At 36.1% G+C, this 16,960-nt stretch overlaps 1 protein-coding gene across 5 annotated transcripts in view; it reads right to left on the bottom strand.

Annotated features, from left to right (window-relative positions):
• The window catches only part of LOC141362494 (synaptotagmin-7-like), a 128,119-nt gene that overhangs the window by 2,953 nt on the left and 108,206 nt on the right, over nt 1-16,960 (bottom strand). For all 5 annotated transcript variants that reach the window (XM_073864653.1, XM_073864654.1, XM_073864655.1 and 2 more), the window contains 3 exons: nt 1,450-1,561; nt 697-964; nt 254-423 (listed from right to left, as the gene is read on the bottom strand). In XM_073864653.1, coding sequence (XP_073720754.1) covers nt 254-423; nt 697-964; nt 1,450-1,561 — 550 coding nt within the window. The remainder of the gene's footprint in view (nt 1-253; nt 424-696; nt 965-1,449; nt 1,562-16,960) is intronic.

Consider the following 16,960-nt stretch of genomic DNA (forward strand, 5'->3'; position numbering starts at 1 on the left):
CAGTCCCTATATATATTATCATGACATAAACAAGAGCATTTTAGACATTTTGCAAAATGATAGATAAAAAGATGCAGATTTGGAAAGGCACGACAGTAGAGGAATTTTGATTTAATGGGTAAATGATTTCTAGAATGGGTGGATGAAGTTCTGAAATGAACGATAGCAGGTTTATTCTCTATGTAGGAGTGACACTTTCTCTCCATTAACTCCTCCGGAAAATTCAGAAAAGCAGAAGCATCAAGTGACTCACGCTGCCATCACTGCAGGGTTTCAGATCCTTCCAGAATGTCTTCAGCTGTCCAAGTTCTACTTTATTCAGTGGGATGGATACCTCCCCAATTGGGTCATTACGGCTGAACCGATCGTAGTCCAACACCTGAAGATAGAGCGTTCGTTCCCGCACCTTCTCATATGGAAACCCTGAGGGGTGTGAGACTTATCAATTATTTCCTGAGAATATTTTATATATTTAAAGCATCTACATGTGTGGCTTTTTCCAAGTGTGAATACTGTATTTGATATAACATATAGTGTTACCTATAATTAACACTCTTATTATGTAAAACATCAATTCATAAGATCCCTCACTTAAACAGATTTCTATAAATGGTTTCAAGCAACTGGAAACTGACATTTTTATATTTTATCTACAGTAATTTATAATTTACAGTATTAAATAAACACATGACATACCTTCAAATAGAAAGGTTTCGTTCCAGTGAGGGTTGAGGTTCTTTCTCTTGACTTTGGTCTCGAGTTTGTGCTTTCTGTCAGGAAGCAGGTAGATTTTAACGAAGGGATCGGAGGTCCCGGAGAAGTCTTTAGCAGGCAGGTCCTGACCTTTGAGGATTTTCACTGTGAGAGTCGTGTCCTGAAAACTGTAGCCCAAACTGAACTGAATCCGACCTAGTTTCTCGCTAATATGTCCTTCATGATCATCGTCTTCTGACCCTGGAGACAACTGTGAAAAGTTTAGGAGAACATTATAATAAAAACTGACTTTTATTCATCTTAGACACCAAACACTCACACGCATACTGTACAGGTTTAAAATTAGGGCATACAGACTTAAAGGGGACATATCACAAAAATCGGACTCTTTCCACATTTAAGTGCTATAATTGGGTCCCCAGTGCTTCTATCAACCTAGAAAACGTGAAAAAGATCAACCCAGTAACTTAGTTGTGGTGAACCATTCTCTGCAAGCATATGAAAAAATAGCTCATTGAAATTTGGCTCCCCTTGTGATGTCAGAAGGGGATAATACCAGCCCTTAATCTGCACTATCCAACCACTACACTGCCATTTAGTGCAGACACCAGCTCATTTGCATTTTAAAGGACACACCCCAAAATCCACATCTATAGTCTGGGGGCACCAAATATTTATTTGACATCTAAAAAAAGTCTTGTGAAATGTCCACTTAACACGAAAACACTGTCCTACCATCACCATGTCTCCAGTAAGAGAATTTGCAAGGTCAGATACTGAAGAATGACCGTCTGCGTCTGGTGGGTGACCCTTAGGACTGTTTGCTGGCTTATTCCCCATATTCCTACTGCAGGGAAGAAAGCAGAGAGAGAGAGAAAGTGAGAGAGAGAGACTACTTTAACCACCTGTGATGTTTTATGTGGCTCTCTTTCAATGCTTTTATCTAGCATCTGGTCACTAAATCCAACAAATCAAACCCAAGTGACCCAGGCGAGCTGCGAGTATCGGCTCAGACAAACTTGATCAGAAAATTTACAGCACAAATGGACAGAAATATGAAGATTTGTATTACCGTTGATTGTGGGAACAAAAAAGCCATAACGAATAAAAAATAAACACACAGTTTAAAGCTTTTATTCATTTCCTGTTACACATAAAAAAAACACATTTTGGGACAAAATGTTACGTCAGTGCATAACAGACCCGAAGAACTAAACACAAACAAACAAAGTGTCAAACAGTAAGCTGGCAAAAATATTCAGCTCTCTGCCAACGCATGAAGCCGTCATGACAAGCCATCACGTTATAGACCAATCCGTTTCATTTTCCGGGGTCGGCGTCTGAAGTGGGATTGCTGGAGTAAAAAATCTATTTAAAGGAATGTTCTGGGTTCAGTAGTTCTAGGTATTTTATCGACTCAGTGTGGCATAATGTCTTTTACTGCAGTAAATCATTTCAACCAAAGGTTACAGTAAGACACTTACAATCAAAGTAGGGTCAGCGAGTGGAGTTTTTATTATACAAGTTTGAATTATACTAGGGCTGTCAAAAGATGAATCGCGATTAATCGCATACAAAATAAAAGTTTGTTTTTGCATAATATATGTGAGTGCACTGTGTGTAATTATTTTGTATATATAAATACACACACATGCATGTATGTATTTAAGACATTTTGGCCCATATTGATAGGATAGCATCTTGCAGTTAATGGAGCTTTGTGGGATGCACATCCAGGGCACGAAGCTCCCGTTCCACCACATCCCAAAGATGCTCTATTGGGTTGAGATCTGGTGACTGTGGGGGCCATTTTAGTACAGTGAACTTATTGTCATGTTCAAAAAACCAATTTGAAATGATTCGAGCTTTGTGACATGGTGTATTATCCTGCTGGAAGTAGCCATCAGAGGATGGGTACATGGTGGTCATAAAGGGATCGACATGGTCAGAAACAATGCTCAGGTAGGCCGTGGCATTTAAACGATGCCCAATTGGCACTAAGGGGCCTAAAGTATGCCAAGAAAAAACATCCCCCACACCATTACACCACCACCAGCAGCAGCCTGCACAGTGGTTACAAGGCATGATGGATCCATGTTCTCATTCTGTTTACGCCAAATTCTGACTCTACCATCTGAATGACTCATCAGACCAGGCAATTTTTTTCAGTCTTTGTCCAATTTTGGTGAGCTCATGCAAATTAGCCTCTTTTTCCTATTTGTAGTGGAGATGAGTGGTACCCGGTGGGGTCTTCTGCTGTTGTAGCCCATCCACCTCAAGGTTGTGCGTGTTGTGCCGGCTTCACAAATGCTTTGCTGCATACCTCGGTGGTAACGAGTGGTTATTTCAGTCAAAGTTGCTCTTCTATCAGCTTGAATCAGTCGGCCCATTCAGGAGATTGTCTTTACCATGACCACACCCCTAAATGCATTGAAGCTATTGAAGTATTGAAGTATTTATATATACAAAATAATTACACTCAGTGCACACACATATTATGCAAAAACAAACTTTTATTTCGTATGCGATTAATCGCGATTAATCTTTTAACAGCCCTAAAGTATAGCGTTTAATATCAACATGATCTCATGGAATGTCGTGTTATAGTCACAATTTTTTATTAATTTATTCATGTCCATGGCACGAAATTCAGCTTGTTTTTGTGCCTTGAGCATGAATGTCTTTGTCGTGTCACATTTCTATAAAATGTTTTGCCTGTCAGTGGCACGATTTTCTAATTCTTGTCATTTTATGTATTGTTTTCTCATTTTGTTTTCCTATTTTTAAATCATTGTCACTTGGGGTTAGATTTGGGGTTTGGATATACTTTTACGTATTGGTTTCTACATGTTTTTCTTCTGCTTTTAAAACTTTTCCCGCATGAAGTTGTGGTTAGAGTTGGGGTTTGGGTTAGGATGTCTAAAAATCTAACAGAAAGTGATTCTAACCTCAAGTCAATATGGTAAGAAAATAGGAAAAAAACAAAAAGAAAACAATACATAAAAGAAAAAGAAAGTTGTGCAACGGATATGATAAACTATTTATAGAAATTTGTGCGAGTGACACAAAAAAGACATTAATGCTTAAGATAGTGGTTCCCAAGCTTTTTCAGCGTGCGGCCCCCCCTTGTGTATGGTGCATTCCTTCGCGGCCCCCCCAAAGAAAATTTGTGACAGATTTTTTTTTCTAAAACTCAACATTTTAATTAAAAAAACTAGGGCCCGGACTCGATTAAAAAATTAATCTAATTAATTAGAGGCTTTGTAATTAACTAATCGAAATTAATCACATTTGAATCACATATAAATATTTGACCTGAGAACATTGAGAAGTTATTTTTTCACATGGATTTTTAGTATACCATGAATAATGACTGAATACATAAGCTTAAGCAATAAAATATTGTTTATTTTTGTTCAACCAAGTCTCGGAGTACTCGGAGTCGGGCTAACGTCCACGCTAGCTGCTATATGTTTTGCATTGAGATGATACTTGAGGCTCGATGTGCTGCGGTGATATGTGAATTCCTTGATGCATAGCTTACACACAACCATGCTCTTATCGATGCTTCCATCCGTTCTTTTTTATAAAAAAAATTCCCATCCACGGGGCCAACCAAAGCGATCTCATCAGCTTCTTTGTTCATGTTCACTGTGGTTTGTTGTTGTCTGTAGTCATGAACGCTAGTTGGTGCTCCAGTATAATCGGTCTGCGAAACTCATCCAATGAGAAATGTTTAGTGGTGCAAAAATAAGTGTGATTAAAATCCATTAAAAATGTTTAACGCGTTATTTTCTGTGTAATTAATTAATCTTAATTAACTCGTTAAAGTCCCGGCCATAAAAAAACATTAAATTATACAAAAAGTATTGCTTTTGGTTAGTAGCCTTATTTTTTTAGGTTTAATTACACAGAATGCATGATAAATTATTGTATTTCATAAAATGTCATAAAACTGGGGCCCCCCTGGCACCATCTCGCGGCCCCCAACTTGAAAACCACTGGCTTAAGGCACAAAAAAATTTGAACTTCGTGCCATGGACCCGAATAACTTAATACAATTTTTCGTGACTACAACACGACTTTCTGTGAGATCAGTCTGTTTAATATACGGTATTACACAATGTGGGCGGTTTTAGATTAGCAACAAGTGCATTACTGTAATCATGATGTTTTATTTGAGTTATTTTCTTTGACATTATGCCACGAATGCTGAACTCCCTTTGACATTCCTTTATTGTTTGACTAAACTACTGAACTAGTTAATAGGACCAGAGTAAGGGGCCAAAATTATAGAGAAGGAAAGAAAGAGAGACAGACAAAGAGGGTGAAAAACAAGAAAGACAGACGCTGACAGTCTAAGTGACACTTAGTGATTAGACGCAATTGAAAGAAAACAGATGATCAGTTATATACAGATACATACAGAGAAAGTGAGACACTGTACGAACATAAAAAAGCGATGAAGGCGACAGACAAAAACAGACGACAACTGAGACAGTCACAGCTGAAAGGCGGAAGAGAGACGTTTATCTGCGATACAAAGGCAGAAGGTTATTCGCATGACTGGAGAGTCAAACAAAACCATGAGAGACGTCAACCAAACCAGCACAGCTGAGAAAAGAGAAAGAGGCCTGGAAAGACAAGAAACTCTTGAGTTTGGTCAATAGGAGAGAAAGAGAGAAACGAAAGTTAAACAAAAGCACACACAGAGTTAGATTAGTTATACAAAGAAAGGAAACACAAAAAAGACAAACAGACCAGGAGAAAGTGTGTTTATCCAGAGAGAAGTGAAGCTTTAAAGAGAGAGAAAATGAAAGCTGGAAAAAGAGAAAATAGAGAACGAGTAAACAAATAGTGTAGAGGAACACAGTAATGGCACAAACATTAAAACACGGAGAACAGGAAGGGAAAGAGAGACACGGAGGAAAGTCAAACTTTCTGTCTTTAGACTGGCAGGGAAATACAATCCAAATAAAAGTGATTGTCTTGCAATGTTTTTGCCTTAAAGAGATAGCTTACCCAAAAAAATCAAGTCATTTTTCATTCATCGATCGAATAAATAGAAATGTATTTACTTCTGTGAAACATAAAAGCAGATATTTGGCAAAATATCCAACCCATTAGATCTCCATCCCAGATCCAATTTTTCATACAATGACAGTGGATGGTGACCACAATGCCAAGAGGACAAAAAGTGGGCTCCATTAAAAGTTTTTATATCGTACGGTACAATCGCAATATGATTAATTTATTTATATTCACCAACAGTAAAACATTTAAGTAAAATTATGTACATATCCATATCTTAAAGGATTAGTCCATTTTCTTAATAAAAAAATCCAGATGATTTACTCACCACCATGTCATCCAAAATGTTGATGTTTTTCTTTGTTCAGTTGAGAAGAAATTATGTTTTTTGAGGAAAACATTCTCATTTAAATAGACTTTAATGGACACCAACACATAACAGTTTTAATGCAGTTTAAAATTGCAGTTTCAAAAAACTCTAAACGATCCCAAACGATGCATAAGGGTCTTATCTAGCGAAACGATTGTCATTTTTGGCAAGAAAAAGAAAAAATATGCACTTTTAAACCACAACTTCTCGTCTATGTCTGGTCCTGTGACGCGCCAGCGCGACCTTACGTAATTGCGTAATGGCGTCGAAAGTTCACGTGTTACATATATGAAACGCACATTTGCGCACCATTAAACAATAAACTGACACAAAGACATTAATTAGCATCATGCGACATTCAACAACGTCGGTACGGTCCTCTTTCTCCACACTTGTAAACACTGGGGCGTAGTTTCGATACGTTATCCGTGACCTTGACGTGATGATGTATTACGTGAGGTCGCGCTGGCGCGTCACAGGACCGGAGGAAGACGAGAAGAAAAGTGCATATTTTTTCTTTTTCTTAATCGTTTCGCTAGATAAGACCCTTACGCCTTGTTTAAGATCGTTTAGAAACTGCAATTTTAAACTGCATTACAACTGTTAAGTGTTGGGGTCCATTAAAGTCCATTAAAATGAAAAAAAATCCTGGAATGCTTTCATCAAAAAACATAATTTCTTCTTGACTGAACAAAGAAAGACATCAATATTTTGAATGACATGGTGGTGGGTAAATTATCTGGGTTTTTTTTTAAGAAAATGGACTAATCCTTTAAACATACCAATTTCAACTCCAATTGGATAGTAAAAACTATAAAAGTATTGAATCCATTTGGATATTCTGCTAAACCCCTCCTTTTCATGCCCACATGCAGAAAAAAACAGATAACCAAATGTCTATTTTGGGTAAACTGTGCCTTTAAATGAATAACCAACCACAGATGGATCCCCACCAGTCTAAGGAGAGCGGAAGTGGTCCAGGAGGACATAACTAGCTCGGGCGGGGAGGTTTACTCACAAACCATAAAGTGTCTGTCTGTCAACACATCTGTTTCGGAAAAACATTCTCTCGATGTTGCCACTTTTTCAAATTGCACCGAACTGATGGTGGAAACACAGCTTCAATGTTGAAGACACACAGACATTGTCGACTGTACACAAAAACATAGCAGGCAAAGCAGGACAGACAGACAGACAGACAAATATAGACGCATACTGTAGCTAGCTATGAGAGTTTCAAAGGGAGGGGAGAGAGGAAGGGGTTTAAAATCTTTATATTAATACCTTCATGAATATTCATGATCTGTTTAAATAAGTCAATCAGTAATTGGTTAATTGGAAAATGCATCACTGATTGGCTAAATCTGTTTTTGCTCTGGTTACATTTTATTTAACCCACACACATTTAGCTGCCACTGAGATGAAGTGAAAGTTGAAGAAATAAAGGACAGGTGGAGAGATGAAAATTTAAAAAAATAGGGTGACAATTCACCCTAAAAAAATTTGAACATATCACACAAAAAACACTTAAACAGCTTTTTCAATCGTTTGAATGACCCAAAAGGTACAATATGTTAGGTTACACTTTATTTTAAGGCATCACTGTTACATTGTAATTATATATTTAAGTACTAAGTAATAATCATCAACAACATGTACTTACTGTAGGGTTGAGGTTAGGATTAGGGTTTGTAATTATGCATAATTAACTGTTATTACTATAATAATTACATGTAACATGTGTAACAAAAAACAGCGTAAAATAAAGTGTTACCATATGTTATTAAGATGTAAGTTCAGAACATCCATAGCACAAAACCAAGAGCTTTTGGTATCATATTTAGATTTTTTGATGTATCACTATTGTTTTCACTGTAACCTTTATTAACACCCAACACGTCAAAAAAAAATTTTTGGCCAAAAATATGTTTTAAATACATGCTAAATACATTTTGTAGAAAGTAATAAATATATTTTTGAATGTGAAAGTTTTAACCTTCATATATTAACATATATTTCAAAAACTATTTCACTATTTTACTATTTTACAACCCATACGGCAAAAAATATCTATGTTTTCTTGCCAAAATGTACAAGTATATTTTTGCAAGTATTTTGTACGTTTTTTCAAATAAGACGTAAATATAAATGCTTAAAAACATATTTATTTTTGGAATATATTTATTTTTATTTATTCATAATTATTTTTATATGTCAAAATATACCAAAAATGTCAAAAAAATATATTAGTGAAAAATACATTTTCGTTAACATATTTCAAAATTTACATTTATGTAGCTACATACAACGTTACATGTTTTTGGCCATTATTTTTTATTTGAAATATGTTTAAAATTATATTTGAAAATATATATATTTTTGTTGTATATACCGTATTTTCTGGACTATAAGTCGCACTTTTTTCATAGTTTGGCTGGTCCTGGAACTTATAGTCAGGTGCGACTTATATGTCAAAATTAATTTATATGAACCAAGAGAAATCATTACCGTCTACAGCCGTGAGAGTCCGCTCTATGCTGCTCCTGTATTTATGTAATTCAATGGATTCAGTGATGTGGAATGACTTTGGGACCTTTTTGAACTTGACTTGGTTTGTCGTGTTAAAGCAACACTATGTAGTTTCCATGTAAAATGACTTACAGCTCCCCCATGTGGTTGAAAAGCGCATCAGTGCCTGGTATCAGACACTCTTCTGTAGGCAGGGGGAGGGGCGGGGCTGTGTGCTCTACCCTCCACCGCCACTTTCAGAGCGTGCTTGTAGCAGCTAGGAGGCTGCTCAGGTTGCAGCAACTGTACAATTTGTCCAGTTAAAAGTTGTTTTATCACTGAAATAATTTTAGAGACATTATTTAAAGGTAAAAAAACTACATAGTGTTGCTTTAATTTAGCGTATTCAACCTCCCAGGTATGTTCTGTATGCTATTTTGTATCGTGTAAATAACTGTTTATGTTACTTTAACATGTACGTAGACCTATTCAGCCTGCTGTTCTGTGCTATTGTTTAGTTGAATAATTTGCCTTTCCAGATTAAATGTCTGTTCTTCAGCTTGGATTTCGTGAAATTATTTTCTAAATAAATGCGACGTAGTCCAGAGTGACTTATATATGTTTTTTTCTTCCTCTTCAAAACGCATTTTTGACTGAAGCGACTTATTCTCTGGAGCGACTTATAGTCCGGAAAATATGGTATGGACGTTGCACTGACGTACAATATGAGGTAACCATAGCAACTTAATTACAGATTTACTAGTCAAAATTACAAGTAGTTTTAAGTTACAGAAACGCTAAAGATCGCTGACGTTTTTGTAACTGCACACGAGGCAGCAAGCAAGTCAATACGCTGCAAGAAGAACCTCAATAAACCTCGTTCCGAAAATAACTATTAGAAAATATTTTATGTACAAAAATCACACAACATCGACTCTACTGTGAAAATTGCTGTATAATTTGCGTCCAAAGATTGAAAATTATAGCACCACAGATTGTGTACCGGAGAGAGCCAGATGAACTATAAGGGGCCGTGGCGTGCACACCAAAGCTTTAAACACAGCTGAAAACGGCAGGCGGATGCCAAATGTAGGCGCTTGCTAGCATTTTTCAGCTGAGCGCATTAGTTGCTATGATACTTCTGCTTTGTTTATCAGTCGTTGTCCGATGCGCCGGTTGGTTGTTGTGATATTTGTCCCGCCTCTCCTCCACTGTGATTGGACGGCCGAGTGAGAAGTGACATTGACGAGTTGAGCTTTTCTAATTCTCTGCGCTCAGCCCACAAAACCCGCCAGCTGCTGGCATTTTTGAAAAGTGCGGCGCTTCCATTGGAAACAATTGAAAACTTTGGTGTGCACGCTACCTTAGTGGTCAAATAAGAACAAAGAACATGATCATCTCTTTCTGTATCTCTCCGTCTGTCTTTGCCGTTATGGCAGACAAATGGTGCATGCAGTCACGTATCTGAGAGCTGAATAACTCATTCAGAGTTATTGATAAGTTTGCCTGATAACTTAAGTAAAACGCTTTTTTACTGAGATGTCATCATGCATATCAAAATAAATATGAACGTAATCTCTCTCGCCATCATATATGGACGCAAATCCGCTTTGCATAAGGAAAATGACGCTGTTAAACTCGCCACCATAAATCAGAACTAAACGGTTTACTTGGTTAAACTTAATTATCTAACCTAATTATTTCTTATATCAAAAATCTTTTGTTTTATCATATTTCTGTTGCCGCTTCGGGACATGTTAAATAATTTACGGTTTACGGTACTAAAGGTTTACAAAGTTGAAAAGCTGCAATGAGATAAGGATGACAAAATTATGATAAATGTATAAAGTGATATGAGCCAACTGTTATGGAAACAAAAATATAAACAACTCACAAAAATGTAATGTTTCCTTTTTTGCATATGATGTATGCATTATATACACATATATCATATAAGTAGGCCTACAGTATATACTGCAATGAGGCTCGTTTATAGATCTGCAGATATAAACGGCTCGCATGAGGAGCTGCAGTCGGCAGCTTGCAGGTGTGTGGAGTCACCAGTAGGGGGCAGAAGGAGCCCAAATTCCCCCGACATCTGGAATGTGCTCTTCCAAGCGCTCTCACCTCGAAAGTGGGCTGTTGGCATAGCAACCAAGGGGTGGTGGGCACGGACGTGTGAGTGTGTGTGTGTGTGTGTGAGGGATTGGGGGGCAGCAAACAGGAGACCACGGTGCAAACACAGCTGACGAGAAGAAGGATATATGACAGGTACAGGTGAGCGCCTCACTAACACACATGTATACATCTACAAACACACACACACAGTCAGAGGCGGGCCGTTTTTGGGGTTCACCATGACCTGTTATACTATCCTGCGTTTACCTGGACCAATGCACGCACCTTTCTCTTTCTCTCTCCGAGGTTAACGCCACGAGTCCAGGCTGGAGAGAGACGCCAAACACAGATCCATACACCCCACCCTCCCCACATATATTCCCATCAGCACACAAAATCATGCAGTAGATATCAACCACACAAACAAACACTCCAACACTGACACCAATACTCATTTTTTAAATCCACTCTTCAACCACACCACAGAGAACGTACTAGAGATCATTACATAACCAACCCACTCTGCAAAGCGCCATGAGCTCGCGTGCGTTCCAATAACTCATTATTTCTTGAACTGCGTTTACGATACGCCAGGCCTTTTGAGACAAAAGTCAAAGCCTGTCCAGTACAGCAAACACACACATACACACCAACATCGCTGTTAGCTCATTCATTTCATTAAAAGCATGTCGAAATTTCTTAGACAGCACTGAATGTGCAAACAGAATAGACACAGGCACAAAGCATGCATTAAAAACACACACCACACTCCATCCCAGATCTAATCTGCGCTCGTGCACAGCAGAACAGCTCAATTAAAATCCGATGCTCCTGGGCACGACAGACATCCCCTAGACAAAGTTTGCCATCAAAATCCTTCATTTACACGCACGGCCACACAGCATAAACCGAGAAAACTAAACAATTCGGTATTTAAATGAACAAAAAATATATATAAATATTAAAGTTTTCCATACAGCTGGTAGCAATTTTCGGGGGAAAAAAGAGAAAGACACCATGGGTTGCACAGAACGGTGTGTACTTGCAAAATCAGTCTTTCAAATCATCTCTGTAAGCCTGCCGCGTCCAAAACCACTAATCCTGTTCCTTTCCCATCATTTCTTTCCCACCTAACACCTGTTTTGAACACACACTGTGCTTTCTTTTTATCTACAGCTAATTACAAGAGATTATCTACTCGACTAAACAAGCCATATAACCCAACACAGTGTTTCAGCACCACGGACAGCTCCATTATTCATTTTATGAGTCCGGACCCGCGGCTCAACGGGGCTCACGGCTCACGACTCAAGGGCATTCAAACCGACAGTCACTGAATCATGGTAGGTCCACATGTATTCTTTGTCACAAGTAGTTGTGTCGTCTTGACAGCGGCATCTGACTGCATTGAAAGGCAACACACGTGAGCCTCGCTGGCTAGATTCCCATTAGCAGTCGATGCATACCATCACTGCGCCTTTGCATGAAGTTACGCTGCGTTTAACTCGGGCATATCGCAGACTCGCATCGACTTTAAACAGATGCTATCAATAAACATAATTCCTGTTGCATTGTTTAGCTCAAATTGCTATCATGAAAAAATACTGTAGTATACTTTTAGTATTTGTAATTACTAAAGTCACTTTGTTTATGCTAACTAGGTTATTTTTGTAGTATTAACTACAGTAAATTAATAAACTTAATTAATTATTAAAAAGTTGCTGACAGCATTTTTTGTGATTTCCAGGAAAATTTTCTCCTATATAAAATAATATATAAACATGCAAATATATCAAATGAAAGAACAGACCATCTGCTTTCAAACAAAAAAATAAAATGAGGAAAAAAGGTTCAATCCCATCTTCATTTGTTTTCTTTTTGTAACCCCTTAAACATGGGTAGCTTTCTTCAAAAATTTTGAGCAAAAAGCTAAAATAATTGCATTTTTGTAAAGGACTTTTATTAGAAATCACATTTTAAAGTGATCCTCAAAACTTGCATGGAGTTTAAAATGAATTAAATTAGTTTTTGCTTTAGTTTTTTATAAATTGGGTAATAATTAGGCCATCTAGTGGATAATAGCAGAATTACAGATTACCGTAAAAACTCGTCAGGAAATCATCATTGGCAGGGAAATGTTTTCGCTTAATTGACGAGATAACTCGTCAATGGCGGGGAAAAAGTTAACTATAGTAAATTGATCAACTGTATTAAATACTGTAGTATACTATAATATTTACTATGTTAAGGTTCAAAACAATATGATATATAGGAATTTTACTTCTAGTAAATACTCAAGTATACTAGAGTATGTTTTCATGGTATGTTATTTCCAAGGTATGTTTCTCTGAGATAACAACCACCTGAAGATAATAACATACTGCTGCAAATCATTTTGACAGGTACAGTTTAATATTACACAAAAAATAAAAATAAATATGTCTTTTAATAAAATATAAATAATAAGTTTATAAAAGTATAAAAAATGTATTAACACTTACCCAATTTATAAAAAAAAACTGAAGCCAAAATGTTATTTACTTATTTTAAACTCTGTGTATGTTTTGATAATTGTTCTGAATCTGGGCTGCGTTCTCCGAAACTACCTTAACGCTACGTCGTTCTTAAGTTGTACCTTAAGCTGTACCTTATCGCTAATACGTGTTTTCCGAAACGCTCTTAGTTACGTATCACTTCTGTAAGTCATACGTTCGTAAGGTTGGTCTGGAGCGCTCTTAGCTATACCTTATCCCACATGACTCCACTAGGGGCCATCACTTTCATAAAAGCTTACATTGCAGTCTATATAACTAAATATTTGTAAAAAAAACACTCCGTGTTTAATTAGGCAAATATTTTTATATTTAAAGAATAAAACATTCACATAATTAGACATCATTACACTGATGGTTGTTAGATTTTTAATGATGTTTTCCAAAGGGACATCAACTGCGAACTATTAAATGTTACAGGATTAAGAAACTATTTAAAAAATATATTTTGGGTGATGGAGTTGGTGAAACTGGCAGCTGTACAGCGAATCCTACTATTTCATTTGTGCATTTCATATCCGTTAAATCTTAGTCTACCGGCAAGTATTTTAGCTGCATAAATAAATCGGGTAAAATAAAAAATATAAAACTAATTAGGATTGTTAATGTTAATTCGACTTTGCATCGAAGTTTTTTAATGTTTTATAACTTTGAGGCAACTGCATGCCATATTCTTTATAAACATTCAAAACAAACTGCGCGCTTGCTTATAGTCTCCTAAGGTCAACACAATTTCCACATTAAAACTAATCAAAGCTAAAATCTAAAGTAATCATAATATATATTTATTTATTATATAATATATATATATATATTTTATATGTTATATTTGAGGTAGACAGACAGGCTCCAGAAATGCGTCCATTAAGCTTTATCCGCATTGTAACGACGCTGCTTGCGCATACAGTGTCCAAGCACAATAAACGCGTGAACTAATGAACAACAACAGTTTGTTTTTATATATTTAAAGTGTAATGCACAACAAATTACTTGCGCGACCCACTTTATTCCCCTGTGCAACGCACTTATTGGGAACCCCTAATATAAATTATCCTTTCAAGTGAAGGCATAGCGGATGAATTGGAGCAGTTTAAACATGATACGTTTGGAAATAAAGTTGCAGGTTTTGCATGGGTGTGATATAAAATATAGAAGGTTGAATTTAGTTGTTTGCAATTTGAAATATTTTTAACAGATATTCCTAATAAATTTAACTTGAACTATTTCTAAAATGTTTCTTTAATAAAGAACACAGCTATCTCATAACGCAGCGAAACCTACATAAAGTGAATAATTGATTGTCGAGCAATCGATATCAACCTATTCAGAACCTCCACCATGGACAGCACCCGCTAAGGTCGAACTTAAGAAGGTTTACCTTAAGCAACATCCTAAGGTATAGTTCGGAGAACACACGTAGGAAAGGTATACCTGTAGTTAAGGTGTACCTTTTGAGTCTTCGTAGCGCGCTAAGAGAGAACGTTATCGGAGAACGCACCCCTGATCTCTTATAAAATTCCTTTACAAAAATGCAATTATTTCAGATTTTTGGTAAAAAAAATATTTTTAAAGAAAAATACTTATATTTAAGAGTTTATAAGCAGAGAAAAAATATAGATAAGATGAAAAGTTTTTTTCCCCATTTTGTTATTTTGTTTATTGTTTGTTTGAAAGCAGAGGTTCTGTTCTTTTATTTGATATATTTGTATGTTTATATATTTTCAGAAGAAAATTTTCCTGGAAGGCATTTTGTGAAACTTTGTGAAAATCACAAAAAGTGCTGGCAGGCAACTTTTCAAAAAATAGCTGCCGGGGAATGAGTTAAACCAAATAGCGTGCTTGTGACATTTGAACGTATTGTCTTATTTTAAAACCGAAAGTAAACAGCATTCATTAAAACAGAGCAAATAAAATATTTCAAATCAATATTTAATGTCCATTACCTTACTTATGACATAAATAGCCGTGTAATAAGCGGCCTCATGTATACATTATCCCGTACATTTTATATACAGTATTAAAGTGAACCTGCTTAATCTGCTTAGGAGTAAGAGTAAAAAAAAGGTAAATGTATGACATGTGCCCTTTAAGACCTGTTTGTTTGTTTGTGAATGAAGTAATAATCAAGCACAAGAATTCAAATTGTATGGTATTCTTCATTGAGGTGAAAGTATCATATTCGAAAACAGTGTTATGTGTGGGTACGACAGGGTTGAAAAAATATCCTCATTATGTAATCATTTAAATTATATGCAAATGCATGTCTGCAACAATATGTGCATTTGAAGATACAAACCACAGCATCCAGCTATCAACATAATGCTGACACCCAGAGGCTTGTGTGAACACCTATCACATACACCCACTGCGTGTGTTGTTGTTTAAGTGTGTACATTAAAACACATGCAATAAAGAAACAAACTTTTAATTACTGTGGATATTAGAATCCAGAACAACATGAAGCTGTGTAGTGTGTGCTTGTGGGTTTTAATGGAGATCACTTTAAAGTCCAATCCATACAGTACTTCAAACCTAAAACACGACAAAATAGGATAGAAAAATGCTAAATTTGTTTATGAGATACTGGAAAGCACACGATCACCATACAACGCAATAAGATACAGGAGCACATTGGTAATAAGCTGTTTTTCTAATATGAACATAGCCATTGACAAAATCTACTGCAGTAGATAAAGTCAAGGTTATTAATGTTGTGCAACTTTATTTTAATACTTTAATATAAACTTACTAGTGATGCACCGATGTATCGGCCGATTTTTGATGAATTTGAAACCATCGGCATATCGGCAATAGCACGAGAAAGGCCGATACCGATTGTTTATTAATTAACTGCATAAAGAAATCCATTATATGTAAAAAAAAAAAGAATTAATGTTGTTAATAAAACAAATGCTGAATAGCAAAAACCACCTTTGAAGGTTGTCATGCTGTCTTATTATATTTGTTTTAGCTTAATTTGTGCCTCTCTTATTATGTTGGTCAGTTGAATGTTAATTAGATCCAATCCATGTTCAGTAAAAAAAATTTGATGCAGAAAAAAACTAGCTAATAGACCAACTGTATAGTATTGTATACAAGTGTTTAATATCGGCATCGGCCAGAAGTTGTCTGTTTAAATCGGTATCGGCCCAAAAAAATCCTATCGGTGCATCCCTAAAATTTACTGTGCATTTCAGTTTAGTTTTTATTAGGAATGCACAGATTTATCGCCCTATAATCGTTATTGGGAGATAAAGGCAAGTTTTTTCACTATTGCATGATTGTTTAACTTATTCCCTGCCAGCCTTTTTTTATTGCCGGCAAGCATTTTTTGTGATTTAAACAAAAACTCCACAAAATGCCGTCCAGGACAATTTTCTTCTATAAATATATATATATATACATACAAATATATCAAATGAAAGAACAGACCCTATGCTTTCAAACAAATAAACAAACAAGAAAAAATTTTCATCCTATTTTCATTTTTATAAAATCTCAAATATGGGTAGGTTTCTTCAAACATACAACATTTTTAGCAAAAAGCTGAAATAACTGCATTATTTCAAAACGATTATGAGGCATACACAGAGTTTAAAATTAATAAAAAAAAATTTTGATTTAGTTTTTTAAAGTTGGGTAAGAGCGCCATGTAGTGGATAATAGC

Source organism: Misgurnus anguillicaudatus, unplaced genomic scaffold, assembly GCF_027580225.2.
Source record: "Misgurnus anguillicaudatus unplaced genomic scaffold, ASM2758022v2 HiC_scaffold_27, whole genome shotgun sequence".
NCBI classification, from domain to species: domain Eukaryota; kingdom Metazoa; phylum Chordata; class Actinopteri; order Cypriniformes; family Cobitidae; genus Misgurnus; species Misgurnus anguillicaudatus.